This window comes from Electrona antarctica, assembly GCF_951216825.1.
Source record: "Electrona antarctica genome assembly, chromosome: 9".
Lineage (NCBI taxonomy): Eukaryota > Metazoa > Chordata > Actinopteri > Myctophiformes > Myctophidae > Electrona > Electrona antarctica.
The window spans coordinates 23,134,197-23,149,357 of record NC_136790.1 but is presented as its reverse complement, the minus strand read 5'-3'; the positions used below and the strand labels follow the sequence as shown (position 1 = coordinate 23,149,357).

Sequence of the window (15,161 nt, the reverse complement as noted above, 5' to 3'; positions counted from 1 at the left end):
TGGTTTCTGTCGTGTGTGATGGATGACCAGAGCTTGATCAGTGAGAGAGGGACGGAAGGAGAGAGCAAGGGACAGTGTAGTGAGAGAGAGAGAAAGAGAGCAAGAGGGAGGGAGGAGGGGGAGAGGGGGATGGGGGAAAGGGAAGAAGGGAGAGTGATAGAGGGACCATTTCACCCACGCAATAACCCATCCAATGCTGGAACCTGAACACGCCGATTAATGTTTCATGACATGTTATCATTGTAATAACCCATAGGCAAGTTGATAAACTTGGCGGCGCAAGGCTTGTCCTCTATTGTATAAAGTCATGTTGTGTGTGAGTTTGTACAGTATTCTGTGTCTACTCTGAACACATATATATGGACTATATATGGACTGTGGACACATATATTTGGACTGTACATGCCCGACGTCAACACAAATCTGTGTTTTAGGCCAGGGGTTCTCAACGTTGTCTGTTGTTTCTTGTGTGACATCAGACCAGAGCTTGATTAGTGAGACGGAGAGAGAGACAGAGACAAAGAGAGACAGAGAGAGGGAGAGAGAGCCTATTTTACCTACACAATAACTCTGGGTAACACCTGAACACTGATTGAGGCATGGCTGATTTACTATACATACGACATACATACATACAAATACAAATCTCAGAATGTTGAAGCAGTTTTTAAGGACCCACTTTTAGGCCAGTGCAATAGAGCATGCTTTTGCCTTTTTTAAACCTTACACATTTTAATCCAGTACACATACATACGTACATACATACATACATACATACATACATACATACATACATACATACATACATACATACATACATATACATACATATACATATACATACATACATACATACATACATACATACATACATACATACATACATACATACATACATACATACATACATACATACATACAGTATATTGTCGTGCGTGCGTGCGTGCGTGCGTGCGTGCGTGCGTGCGTGCGTGCGTGCGTGCGTGCGACTTTTCCGAACAACTCCTGCACAGCTGTAATTCATGAATGCATCAATGCATACGACAAGCATGTACATTAAAATTATCGACTTAGAGTTACTACAGCATCTGCCAGTCATACCAAGTCAAAATCAAAACTAGCACAGCTCGTAAGCGATGCGAGAACTGAACCGCACATTCCCATCACATGGTCAAAAGGCAGTATGAATAATAAGTCCATCGACTCTCCCAGGGCACCAGCCGACTATAAACTCTCATTAATAAAAGTAGTGAATCTATTTTTGGCTCCATCTCTTACATCAGACCTCCTTGCTTCCTATTTTGATCCTTATTCCAGCGATCAGCATGTAATCTTACAGTCCCCAACTGCGCCACGCTAAAGGCTCTCCAAACTCACAGCTGCATTGTGCTCTGAAACCCACCAACAGGAGCAGATTGATTAAAGACTACAGCATGTTTTAACATTCTTGGCAAGGGAGAATCAATCTGCAGCAGCCCACTGGGAGAAAACGCTTAGCTCCACATTTTCAAGGCCTTCCTTGTAGCTTTATTCCTCCCTATAAACTTGAACAAGATGACAACGCAAGCAGAGCTCTGAATATGAACAGTGATGTGGGGCAAAAATTAAGTGACAATGATTTCAGTCATAATTTTAGGGGGAAACATTACGGCCTATATTTAGGCTTCCGCTATAAACTGCAGTGCTGAATGTGGGGGTTGTGTGTTAATTAACTCATGGATCATTTCATTTACGCATCGCAATGTAACAGAGCAGTTCAGGGCCACTGCAGACATGGCTGCAGTTGCATGAGGCCAGATTGATTACTTACTTTTGGCAAGGACAATTTATTTGACTTCCAAAGTCGTTCCACCACGCAACGCCTGCTTGTGCATGTGTATGAGTAGATCTCTATTTGTGCTTACATCTACACCGCATATACACTGTGTATATGGATGCAAGCCATTGTGTTTGAGTTATAGTCATTGTACTATACTAATATGTTCTTGTTTGATTACTGTATGTCTATCTATTGTCTCTGTGTGTGTGTGTGTGTGTGTGTGTGTGTGTGTGTGTGTGTGTGTGTGTGTGTGTGTGTGTGTGTGTGTGTGTGTGTGTGTGTGTGTGTGTGTGCGTGCGTGCGTGCGTGCGTGCGTGTGTGTGCGCGTGCGTGTGCGTGTCTGTCAATCTTTGTGTGTCTGTACATGTGTTTGTGTGTCTACGCATATCTATGTGTGTGTTTTCTGTCTCTGTTTGTGCGTGTGTCTGTGTGATGTGATCTCACAAATAGGGAAGTAACGTGATGGAGGACCAGGATCTCAGAGACATGGGGATCACTGACCCAGGACACAGGAAGAAGATCCTCCATGCAGCACGCGGCTTGCCCAAGGTATTTATTCACCAGCAACCCAGCATCCAACCCAGCAGGGTTCTCACACATTTTTATTTTAAGCACTTAATAAAAACCCTTAATGCACTGAGCTCACCTGTGCATGGGCGTGTTGGTCTACTCTTAACATTATGTCAATTTGTGCTTTTAGTTCAAAATGGGCCAATCCTGCAAATTTTGAAAGCCAATGTTAGCCAATCAGGATGGAATATGAAATATCGGACAGATATGACTTAAGCACATGACTATAGAGATCCTGTGAAACAATTTGCGGGATTTTTGGACAAAATATGGAGGAGTAAAATAAAAAAAAATGTTTTACAAAAGTCGGCCTCCTGGTGGCGTTCTGGAACATTTGGGGTAGAGGTTCATCGTTGGCATCCAGGGAGTGTGTGTGCAAAGTTTGGCATCAACCGGGTTAACAGTGCCAGAGATTAGCTGGTAACAGACGGACGGACGGACAGACGGACGGACGGACAACACGGACGGACAACACGGACGGACACACGGACGGAGTGCAAAACATACTCTCTGCCCATGCCTTCGGCCTAGTGGAGACGGCCACTAGCTGTGTGGTGTGGTATTTAAATAGCAATGGGCATGGAGCAGGCACTTTTAGAAATGTCTCTAGTCTGGAGTCATGGGGTAGCAGGGTTTCAATGTAGGCTATAAAGTCCTATTAAACCTTTTAGATATTGAAGTTTATTTTCTGACTTCTGGACTATTTCAAGAAAAGTCAATTCACTGAAGTTTGTAAGAACCAAGCAATGCTATTGACGATAGCTAGTCGCTACCAGAGCTAGCTACTAGCCAATTTCAGTTCTATGGGCAAGTTTAGTGTGCAATGCCAAAACCATAGATTCTATAAATGAGTGAAAGTACCTTTTACTTATACCTGCCTGTCTGTTTGATGCTTAACAGCTGTCGGTTTAAAGTGACATCAGTCATTGGAGGAGTATAGGCCGGGTACTTGGGACCGTGACATACAGCTGGCAGGCACATACTCAGGCATTTTCAACCAGTGATTGAAAAGTTCTATAGCTCCAATCTTCATTTTATATAAACCAGATCGCACAAATGTCACCATTGTGAATAAAAGATAATAAAAAAAAATACTGTATGTATAAACCAATTCCAAGACAGCCAATCATAGCCTTTCCCCCATTTGCCCTTTGAGCACCAGGTGTTCACATGCACCACACAGACACAACTAGAAAAAGTGCCCTTCTGGGCACAGGTCTCCACCAGGAGGAGAGGAGTGTGTGTGTGATGTTTGGCAAAATGCCTTTGATGGCAATTGAATGATTTGAGGCATTTTGTTCCAAAAAAGTGTTTTGCAAAAATCAACCTGTTGGTGGCGCTATAACAGGCCAATGTGAAAAGGGTGGGATATATTCCTCAGCCTAGTAAGAAAATGTGTGAAAGATTTCACGTAAATTGCACGCTGCGTTCATGATTTGAGGCTTTTGTTCAAAACGGGGCAATCTTGCAAACTGTGAAAGCCAATTATAGCCAATTAGGATGGAATATGAAATATCGGACAGATCCGACTTGAGCACATGACCATAGAGATACTGTGTAACGATTTGTGAGATTTTTGGACAGAATCTGGAGGAGTAATATAAAAAAATGTGTTTTACAAAAGTCGGCCTATTGGTGGCGCTATAAAAGGCAGATGCGGAAAATGCAGGTCAAAGGTTTGTCCTTGGCCTCTAGGGAGTGTGCATGCAACATTTCACGCAGATCCGTGCAGTTTTAGGTAAAAAATGTGAAAAGCTGCCTCATGGTGGCGCTATAACAGGCCATTCTGGAAAATGTGGGGCAGAGGTTCATCGTTGGCATCCAGGGAGTGTGTGTGCAAAGTTTGGCATCGACCGGGTTAACGGTGCCGGAGATTAGCTGGTAACGGACGGACGGAAGGACGGACGGACACACGGACGGAGTGCAAAACATACTCTCTCCCCATGCCTTCGGCCTGGTGGAGACAATGATGGATGGAAGTACGAGCATGGCTCCTCCTCACTGCGTACCTCTTTTATGCAGTCAATGGGCTAAACAACGATATGTTCTGATCCTATCCAGTGTTGTTGTGCTATTTTTAGCAGAGGTGGGGAAGCGTACCTCAGGGCATGCTGACTGTTCACCCACCATGCGCAACCACCTACTGAGAAACACTGTTCGCAATGCTGAAAGCTAGAAGTTACCAGTCACTTATCAGTGTATGTGTTTGAAACACAAGCTCACATTGCGCCAAGTTGCATGGGATGAGCAGATGACAGTTCACGAAGGGGTACAAGTCCAGGTGGAACTTTTCTCCTCACCACAGTCTGACTAGTCCCTAAAAGCTGTAACTGTAGATGCACACAGAAGGCTGGACTTCTCACATATAGAATTCTGCTGCTCCTTATAACACCTGTTGTGTAATTTTTCCACTCCCGTCAGAATCTAACTGTGCTCACATTGAAGAGAGAACGGGCCCCCCGTGTCTGTGACCGGCGTCCCTCCTGTCACTGTCCCCCATCAGTGCCATCACTCCTGGTCACTGTCCCCCGGCAACAGATCACTGTATGTCCCCGGCTGTCTCTCTTCAATGTGAGCACCGGTGGGGAGTTAGATTCTGAGGAGAGTGGAAAAATTATGGGGAGTGAAAAAATGACACCGTGACTCTTATATGACTTGTTTTGTACGGAACGTTTGAATGAAGTAGTGGCAAATATACAGTGTGATGAACTATTGAACCCCCTTTATGTCTGTTTGTTGGTTAAAAAGTTATTGAACCAAAATTATTAAAGGCGCTTCTGACAAAATCTAACTCTGTTGGATCCTCAAACTGCCTGCTAAACCAGTTACTCCACCAGGGGTTTGATCCCAGCTCAGTGTATACTGTAAGTAGCATAGCATGACTGACTTGGGTGAGGCAAGCCATGTGGTAAGGACCTGGCAATTCTTTCTAGTGTTATTAATTAGGTTGGTTAAAAAATGCAGTTGTTTAATGGCCATTGTCTAACAGAGAAACGGACCCAAAAGTGTTTATGTGCCAGGTTTCGCTTTCAGCGAATGATAATAAAACATCAATAAAGCAAATGCTGCATATGATGATTAGTGCATATTCTGCATAAACTGGCTGTGGGTCTCTGTAGTAGGCCATTTCAGCACATCATACACAAGGCCCAAGACAGTTTAAGGACATTCGTTTTTTTGTCTGCTTGAGTCATCTTTTGGCTTTTGCAATACGTGAGAGTGCTTTGAAATTATTCCAGACTGCTGCGACTGTGTGACATGACCTTACCACCCAGCATGTTATGAGACCTTCTGGTGTAGCTGATGCTAACTATCTTTGATTATGTGGGGATCGGCTGTATAATGTATCCATGAGCATGAAGGACTGGAAGTGATTAAGTGCAACGTATGCATCTTTACAGTCTATGGTATGCATATAGTTTTTTGCGCATTTCTCTTTGCGCTACTACGCTTACTGCCATTGGCGTAGATTCCGTAGAATAAATCAATGGCAATTGCTCTTTTATAGCGCTTTCGATCGATCAAGCCATAATGCTACTTGCGTTAGCATCGGGTAGCTACCTGTTGTTGTCATGATAATGGATCGCCCATCTTAGATCGTCCTCACCATAATAATCCATTCTATCTGTTTCTTTCAATCGCCTGTATCTCCTATTCCTTGTCGCAGATGGCATTTTTGGTCAAAACAACATTTCTTTGATGGCACAGAGCCGGCGATGTGGAGCCCTCCAGTGCCCCGGTATAGACCCATCTTGTAAACAAGGCCTGTCCAGGACCTGTTCAACTTACTAGGTTGTGTTCACTTACGGTAGTCTGGAAATGTGGCTTTTCAAAATAAGAGCTCAACTGGGAAAAATGCTGGCGTGAATTAGATCCTAATTTTTCAATAAATGCTAGCGGGCTAAGTGTTAATGAAATGGTTAACCAGAGTTGAGACGTATCGACTACATTTTAATCATATTTAGTTTTCCTACTTCAGAGCATATGTTTTACAGCCTATTTTGGTCAAAACAACATTTCTTTGATGGCACAGAGCCGGCGATGTGGAGCCCTCCAGTGCCCCGGTATAGACCCATCTTGTAAACAAGGCCTGTCCAGGACCTGTTCAACTTACTAGGTTGTGTTCACTTACGGTAGTCTAGAAATGTGGCTTTTCAAAATAAGAGCTCAACTGGGAAAAATGCTGGCGTGAATTAGATCCTAATTTTTCAATAAATGCTAGCGGGCTAAGTGTTAATGAAATGGTTAACCAGAGTTGAGACGTATCGACTACATTTTAATCATATTTAGTTTTCCTACTTCAGAGCATATGTTTTACAGCCTATTTTTTTACTCTCCAGCGATATGTTTTTTGCTTCTCCTACCACCTTCTTCACACCAAACATGTGTTGGCTACATGAGGCTTGTGATTGTGGAATCAGTGTTGGATTCTGTTCATCATCTGAGGTCGTACAGGGAGGGGGAAGGATTGGAAAACCTGTCTGGGTAGTACTTGACGAGGGTGCAGGTGCTGTGGACAGGATGGAAGTATAATAAAACCATTCCATTTGATTACCTTCCAGGAACTGTCTAAAAAATATACTCTGCAGCAGCAGCAGCACTGACCTTATAGTATATAGGCCAAGAACAGTGGCGAGGATTCTAAAACTGGGTGACTTCAGTTCACAAAATAGGCCTACATAGCTAGCAATTATTATTCTGCATACTTTGTGCGCATACACAATATAGACACAAATAAAACATATTTTGGACTGCCCATAGATCTGAAGTCCCGTTAGTCCGAACATGCATTAAGGTTGGCGAACATGCATTATTAAGGTTGGCGAACATGCATTAAGGTTGGCGAACATGTGCTGCTCCTGTGCTTGAGATGGGCCACATTAAGTCAGTCTGCCCTGGACAGCATGGACCTTTGTAGTCATCAGTAACATTAGTCAGCTCATTGGATTGTTGTAGTTTACTAGTTTTATTCATGAATTGTAATAGTTGCGTTCACAGCGGCATCGACACATTCACAATACAAAGATACAAAACAACGCAGATTATCTGTTGATCAACATGCTCGCTCTGATGTCTCATTCATCCGACGAGAAAGAAATAATATATGAAGGAAAATATAAAGCTTGGGCTGATATGAAATAACTTGCTTTCCCCCATTACAAGCAGGAATTGTGTGAAAGGCAGGTGAGTGGAAATGGTTATTCAACACATTGTGCGTCGCTTTGGCTTCTATTGAAAATGAATATAGCCTGTAGCTTTGTAGCTGCCAGTGTGAACGCTACATAATGATTGATTTAGTTTAGAGTCTAAGGTCTAAACTAATGTGCATTTGGACAGGCATTCCTGCATGCGTGTGTATGTAGTCAGTGTATATATATACATTGGTTTCGGGGGTCACAACTCATGAGACATGGCCACAGTATTTTCCGGGGGTCTCCGGCCGAAAACGTTGAGAACCCCTGATCTAGGGCTTTAAATGGACAATAACAGTGAAAGAATGGAGGAAACTGATTTTATTTAACATATTCTGAACAAAAGGCAGGGAAACAAATTGGTGAGTGCCAAATCAAAATACCATAAAACCAAAACTACCATCAGTTTAAAAATGTAAATAACTTCTCTATAGACAACCTAACCTAATTTTAACAGAAAATAACGTGATAATGTGATGCAAATGTACAGGGTACCCGGGCGGTCTTACCTAGTTCCCCTGATAGAAACAATAATTAAATATTGAATAGAAGGCTGAGACACAAAACAGGCCTGAATTTGACACAAAGCCCAACCAGCACTTTCTCTGTCTGACTCGGTGGAAGGCAGAGGGGCTGATTGCAAGTACACAGCTGCATTTATTGGAATGGAATGGAATGGAGCAATGATTATTCACTGATGAGCTGGAACTGGGATTTTAGGACAGCAGGAGGGACTCAGTAGAGGGAGGAGAGAAACACAGAATGCAGTGCATGCTCCAAGGCCCCATTTACACTGGCAGACAAATCTAGCCTGAATCAGATCTGTGCCACAGATCGGCTGTCATCACTTTTGTTGTACAAATAAAATATCTTCCACAACAAATAGAGCATAATAATGGTTCTGGCAGGACACAATAGTCAAGCTTGCTTCTGAGCATCAGATGATTCCTGTCAACTCAGCTGATGCTCGGCTCTCAGCCTGTCATTAGCCATTCACATTATGGAGCACTCATTATAACTGCTTCATCTAGCCTATTTCTGCCACAACGTATACACAAGCTTACCCGCAAGCTCTTAGTAAACCAGCTCCTCCTTTTCATGTCTGTCTGATACTTATCATGCATTGTCTGATGTCATTGTTGCTGCCGCTCTGTGTGTGTGTGTGTGTGGGGGGGGGGGTCTCTGCTTGCGGCATTCATGCCTATGACGACATCCCATGTGTGTGTATGGAAGGGCAGAGATCCCACAACAGAGCCGTGCTGCCAAAACATAATGAATGCTTGAATATTGTCATTCATTTTTTGAGTGGTGTAAACCACTCCTACAACTGGCTCTGTTAGTGCAGAAAAAATGAGCATGGTTGCTATGTTCACCCTGTTCACCCGGGTGTGATTCCACTCCTACAACTGGCTTTGTTAGTGCAGAAAAAATGAGCATGGTTGCTATGTTCACCCTGTTCACCCGGGTGTGATTTCATTACGTCAGACATGATTTCATTACGTCAGACAGGCCTTACACCACTCAGTTTACACGGGTGTGATTTTTTTTATTCAAATGGTATTTAATAATTTTCCATGCGCGAGAGGACAACTGCATGCAGAAATGCCACGATGGTAGGAACCCCGCAACCTCTGCCCTAGATGTAAAGAAAAATCACACCCGTGTGAAGTGAGTGGCGCGTGGGGGTCCCCGGGGGGTCCCCGGGAACTTCCAGGCCCACAGGAACGAGCCCAGGGTACCGGCTGCACAACAGTGACACAAACCAACCACTATTTTCGTGCTCGGACACAGCGAAACAGGGACACAGCCAGGGACACAGGGACACAGGGACACAGCCAGGGACACAGCCAGGGACACAGGGACACAGCCAGGGAAACAGGGACACAGCCAGGGACACAGGGACACAGCCAGGGACACAGCCAGGGACACAGGGACACAGCCAGGGACACAGGGACACAGCCAGAGACACACAAAGCTCTGTATAGGAGTGGTTGCACTCAAAAAACATAGGCGGAATGTGCATACTACATTATTCTCACATGAGGCTCTTGAATGTTTCAACAGCACACACGTACTATCACACTTGGAGTATAATTAGAAATGGCCTAGCTAAGGCTTGAGAACTCAGCCATGCATGTAGCTAATGTAAATATAATCACTGATTGCGAGTTGGTTTATGAATGCTCGGTAGCTGCTGACAGCGACATAAGCTGCTGCCTTCAGTGTGACAGCCTCAGAAGGAATAGTGCACTAATTAACAGTACACAAGTTTGAATAATCTCTTCAACTCTGTTTACCAAACAATCTGGAACATCTCCCTAACTCCCTTGTATTCCTCGTGAGGTGCACAGTATTTAACAGATCTATTGCTGTCATCTGAATATACTTGGTCATTGTTGGCCAGATGCAGTGTGCCATAAGCACTTGAAGATTGTAGATCAGCTATTGACCATTTGCAGACCGCGGCCATCTTGCCATCAGAGTTAGGAAGCACTCGTTTTCAGTAAAGCAATGTCCTGCTGCCTCCTGCATTATGTGCAAAACAGGTGGTACGCAGGGCAGTTGAGTGATATCTAACGAGCACTTCCAAACTGCAACACTTAGAAAAATAATCACCTGCAAGGACAGAAAGTAACTCATAACAAGTCTACAGTGGATTTTTATGAAACAAACACAGACTTTTCTGTTTGGATGAATGGGCTGCCAATGGGAAGTTGCACCTTGTTAGGACCTTGCCATTAACTTATATGGTAAGATGGCCACGGTCTGCATATGATCCATGGGGACAGTGGCATTACGACGCACCGCCATTACGACTACGTGGCTTTTGCGTACAGTTAGGGTTAGAGTTAGAATAGCGAGCTTCGGAATGCCGCTGTGTAACCATCAGCTATTTGTAAATTGTGTTTGAGAGGAAAAAAAGGAGTCCTGGTGGACGCCGGTCAACACCAATAATGTTTTTTCAGTGGCCGATGCCGATCAGCAACACACTCATCTAAAAACAACAACTGCAGACAGGGAAGCACCATAGGAGACAAGGAAGCACTACACCATTGAAAAATTCCATATTTAGAGAATTGATTAGGCATCTGATAAAATACAACAGTAATAATGTGAAACAATCTCATAACTAAAAACAACAAGCAGAACTGCCCTGGCTGGTAGTTCTGCCCACAAACAAATATCCCCAGTTCCTCAGATGTTTTGTGTTATCCTTTTAGCCTAAATGTCTGTACATCGTGCTATTTCTGACTAGTATTTAATCAATCAATCAATCAATCAATCAATCAATCAATTAATCAATCAATCAATCAATCTACAAGTTATGAACCTGTGTTTAGATACCAGTGCACTTGCTCAATGCTCTAAAGCTGTGATACAGATAGGACAAAGAAAAGGAAATCGACATAAATCAATATTGATAAATCATTACTGATTCATCAATATCGGACGCTTTTCTCTTTTGTTAGTCTGTAAAGAGTAAAAAATAAGAATTGGCTGGTGCTGATTATATTTTAAAAAAAGCCAAATATCGGTGCCAATGTCCACCAGTATATGGTTGAAGTTGTGAACACGTCATACTTTCCTCTCATCATCTTATACATCTTATACCCCCCCCATCTCTCTCTTTCTAGGTGAAAGCGTTGGGTTGTGATGGCAGCACCTCTCTTGCCTCCTGGCTGGATGGCTTGGGTCTTCATGAGTACCTGCCCAACTTCCTCTCCAGTGGATACCGCACGCTGGAATGTGTCAAAAACCTGTGGGAGCTGGAGATTGTTAACGTAAGGGTTACTGTAACTGATCCACTCTTACTTTACATTCAGTCAATTTAATTGTGACGCTGTTAAAGGCCAGATTTGTGTGCACTTAGTTGACCCTAGCTCATCTACAGGGCAATTTTCAATGAATGAGCAAGCAGGGACTCAGTTGTCTCGCTCAAGAACACTTAAGGATATGTGGTGTGGTCGTTAGCGAACACATTAGCTGTCTTACACCTTCCAGCTATGTGATGGTCCACTCACCAAGTAGTCTCTTGAGGCAGATAATTTTCAAATGCTTCCGCCTAAAGCTAGATTCATAATTCATGGTGCAATGGTGTTGCACGCCGAGAATAGCCAAACTGCAAGCTCACAGTGTGCCATGGACGTGACCCGTTGTGAGCTGGTAGGTCTGCTATTCTCGCCTGTTCTAAATTAGGCTTAACAGTATCTACTTCTGAAGTGCTGCATATGTGCAGAAAATAGAATGGCTGTCTCCCCCAGCCCCACTTCCGTTTCGCCTTTGCAGTCATGCAAACAAGTACTGTAAATCAAAATAGTCGAAGCCTAGCTGTCTAGTTTAAAGCCTAGCAGAAGTGGAATTACAACAATTAAAATAATGAAATGACAAAGAGATGACAGCTCCCTGGTTATAACGTTTGCAGATTCTCTGTAGCAGTCAAAGATTGTGGAAGAGTTGTCTGGCTTGAGAGACTACTCACCCAGAGGCCAGACCGACATTGTTTTATTTATTTATTAGTGCATTAAAATCTCCCATCGACTTGAGGTCCTAACGAAGCCCTTTTTTCACTTTAACAAAATATTGATTAATAATTAATGTATTAGTGCATTACAATTACAACAAAAGGTATTTTTCTCTAAGAAACCGTCAGAGCTACAGTTACAACACTTGGAGGGGAGATTCATAATAATTATTAAAATGAATCAGGAATGGTGGCGCTATAACAGCCCACTTTACATTTCGCCTTATAACTTGAACCGTAGGTCGTAAAATCAAAATTGAACTTTCCCTGGATTCCTTGGGTCATGACGCATCTCCCCATATAGGCCATGCCCATTTGCGTCAGGATAGATTTTCCATCATTTTGACTTTTCTTCAAAACACACTTTTTGGTCCACCTACAGCTTTTGTGCAAATCTCACAAAAACGGTAAACATGATCTCTGGACCTATCTGATTAAAACACCACAGGCAGAATTTTCATAGTCCGTATCGTTCGACTGTAATCGGCGTCCAAAGTTAGTGGGAGGGGCCTGTTTTACAAAAAATTACACAAATCAAAATCGATAAAAGGCATCTACGAGAGTCTTAATCAGATTGTAATGCTGAAATAAAAAAAGCCTAATAAAAGCATTAGCAACACCAACAGTAGTTGCTTATTGCTAATTGCTTAAGACATAAATTGACGATTGCTGACAGGTGATATGTAAATTACTAAGTAAGCTGTTGACTACTATTAGGCAATGTGCAATTTACTCATTACTTGCAGCTTAATAGCAGGCAATTAGAAAGCAATTTGTGGGGACATTTTAAGCCAGTTGAAAAGATAATGTGGGCACTGGTGTGAGGACATGTGTGCGTGTACTTGGCTGTGTGTGACGAGGGATTACTACTATAGACAGTCTTGATATTTTCCAGTGAATGATTGTCCAGTCAGTGTTCAATTAGTCACACCACATTTGACCATTTACTCCACTTTCTTGGCAGAATGGTCTCTTTATATTATATTTTCCAGCTGTAGGAGTAGCATAATCAGACACAAGCAAGTGGTGTTTGCCGAAAGGCACGGGTTGAAAAATAGCCCAAAACTGGAAAATTACTGAAAGAAATGTGGCAGGTGTGGCAGGTCTCCCTACTTAAATAGGCTAAGCCCCTCCCACTGGACCATACCAAACCTGAATTGATTCCACAATTTAACCAGTTAATTCCCCAATGTCCAGAGACATTACATTTCATGTACACATTTTAAAGTGTCACATATTACTCAACAAAATATCCACATAATAATATAAACATAATAATTTGTACTCAATTTCCCACTTTACACAAATCCAATGTTGGTATGTTCCCTATACAGGAGCCAACAATCAATCAACAATAACACACTATATGAAGTCAAACAAATATCACTCTTGCTGACAGTACAGTATGTTCTATGGCAGCTCAAACAAAAATAGTCATAACTCGCTCAAATCTTGACGGATTTACAAACGGGTTGGTTTATTACAAACGTTATCAACGTGGCTATGATTTTTATATGAACGTCATATAAAAGCATATAAGTATGCGGACGTCTCTGACGTTTATAACAAACCAAAACGTTTGAAAATCGGTTGAAAATCGAGCAAGTTATGGTTATTAAAAAGTACATGCCACATAGGCGTATATCTATTCCACGTCCGAGCATAGACATGGTAACGCCCCGCCTGCCTCTGATTGGCCTACCGACACTGCCGGCCTTACCAGACTTTCCTCTGAGGTGGATAGCTATATGCTGGATAGTCTGCTGTGAGGTTACTCCGTGGTGGGAAATAAATAAATACATACATAAATAAATAATACAAATACGATACAAGAGAATGACATCTTTTTTAGTATAATAGTATTAGTTTACTATAATTAGATTAATACACGATAATCAACAATTCAAGTAAACACTAACACTTTAATTTAGAACACACCCAAATCAAATCATACAAATACGTGTTCAATCAATTATTCAATCAATCAATTCAAACAATATTAGTTTGCCTCTTCTACAAAAATGAAAGTTACAAGTTACTGTTGCACGTGCCAAGCTGTCATTGTACTTATTGTACTCTTGTACGTATTATTTCCCACCACGGAGTAACCTCGCGTCTCGGAGGACAGTCTGGTGAGACCATTGGGGCAAGACGGGCAGTGTCGGTAGGCCAATCAGAGGCGTTACCATGTCTATGCTCGGACATAGAATAGATATACGTGCCCCATAGACACAATGTTATGCTGCTCCTCGGTAAGATCATGTAGCGACGTAGCTCTCCATTGGCCAGCAGCGCGGGTGAGCCATCTAGCCTTTCTTACTGTATATGGGCTGAACTGCCACACAGGGAGCATAACTAAAGTTAAAGTGTCCAAATGGATCAATTGAGGTGCAACTAACTTGCTAACGTTGCCACTGCCACCATCTCTGTATAGCATCTCATAACATTTATATAGAACACATTATTAGCTGTGTCCCAATTCAAGGTCTGCTTATATTACCGTCTTGCAGTCTTGGAAGAGTCTTGGAAGGACGCCCGTCCCTGAGTTTGCACTTCTGGTACTCTTGGCTCGAGGTCTATGTTTTTTCTTTTTTAAATGGGTTAGATTCCTGAAATAACGTCTGTGGTTAACATAAGCTGGTGAATTTTCACATTTGGTTCAAAGACATAAAATACATCAGTGAATGTCCCAGTCGTTAATTCTGAAGCTTTTACATCTCTTTAAAAAAAAAGACGTGGTGAAATGAAATCGCTAAATGAGGCCGCAGAGGTAGTCGGGGACATTAAAGTCATCACACTGTAGTGATGGTGACGTTGCGTCTTGGTGTGTTTATAAAATCTAACGTTAGGTTTTTAGTACATCCAGTGATTCATTGCATTTTACACTATCGAAATAATAAAGAGGGCTGTTCATTTGTGAAGTTTATCTTGCTGAACAAGTATCATTAACTTTTATTTGCCACAGAGTTTATGTTTGGCACAAAACGTCCTCTTTCTGCCTGCAAACCTGCGTCAGCCCTGGATACCGGTATCTCTAAACTAGTGTAGTGCTCTATAA

General features: G+C 42.5%; 1 protein-coding gene across 1 annotated transcript in view; it reads left to right on the top strand.

Annotated features, from left to right (window-relative positions):
* Positions 1 to 15,161, top strand: part of anks1ab (ankyrin repeat and sterile alpha motif domain containing 1Ab) — a gene marked incomplete at its 5' end in the record, with an annotated part of 64,074 nt that overhangs the window by 29,644 nt on the left and 19,269 nt on the right. The window contains 2 exons of the mRNA XM_079510609.1: positions 2,270 to 2,368; positions 11,217 to 11,363. Of these exons, the coding sequence (XP_079366735.1) occupies positions 2,270 to 2,368; positions 11,217 to 11,363 (246 nt within the window). The remainder of the gene's footprint in view (positions 1 to 2,269; positions 2,369 to 11,216; positions 11,364 to 15,161) is intronic.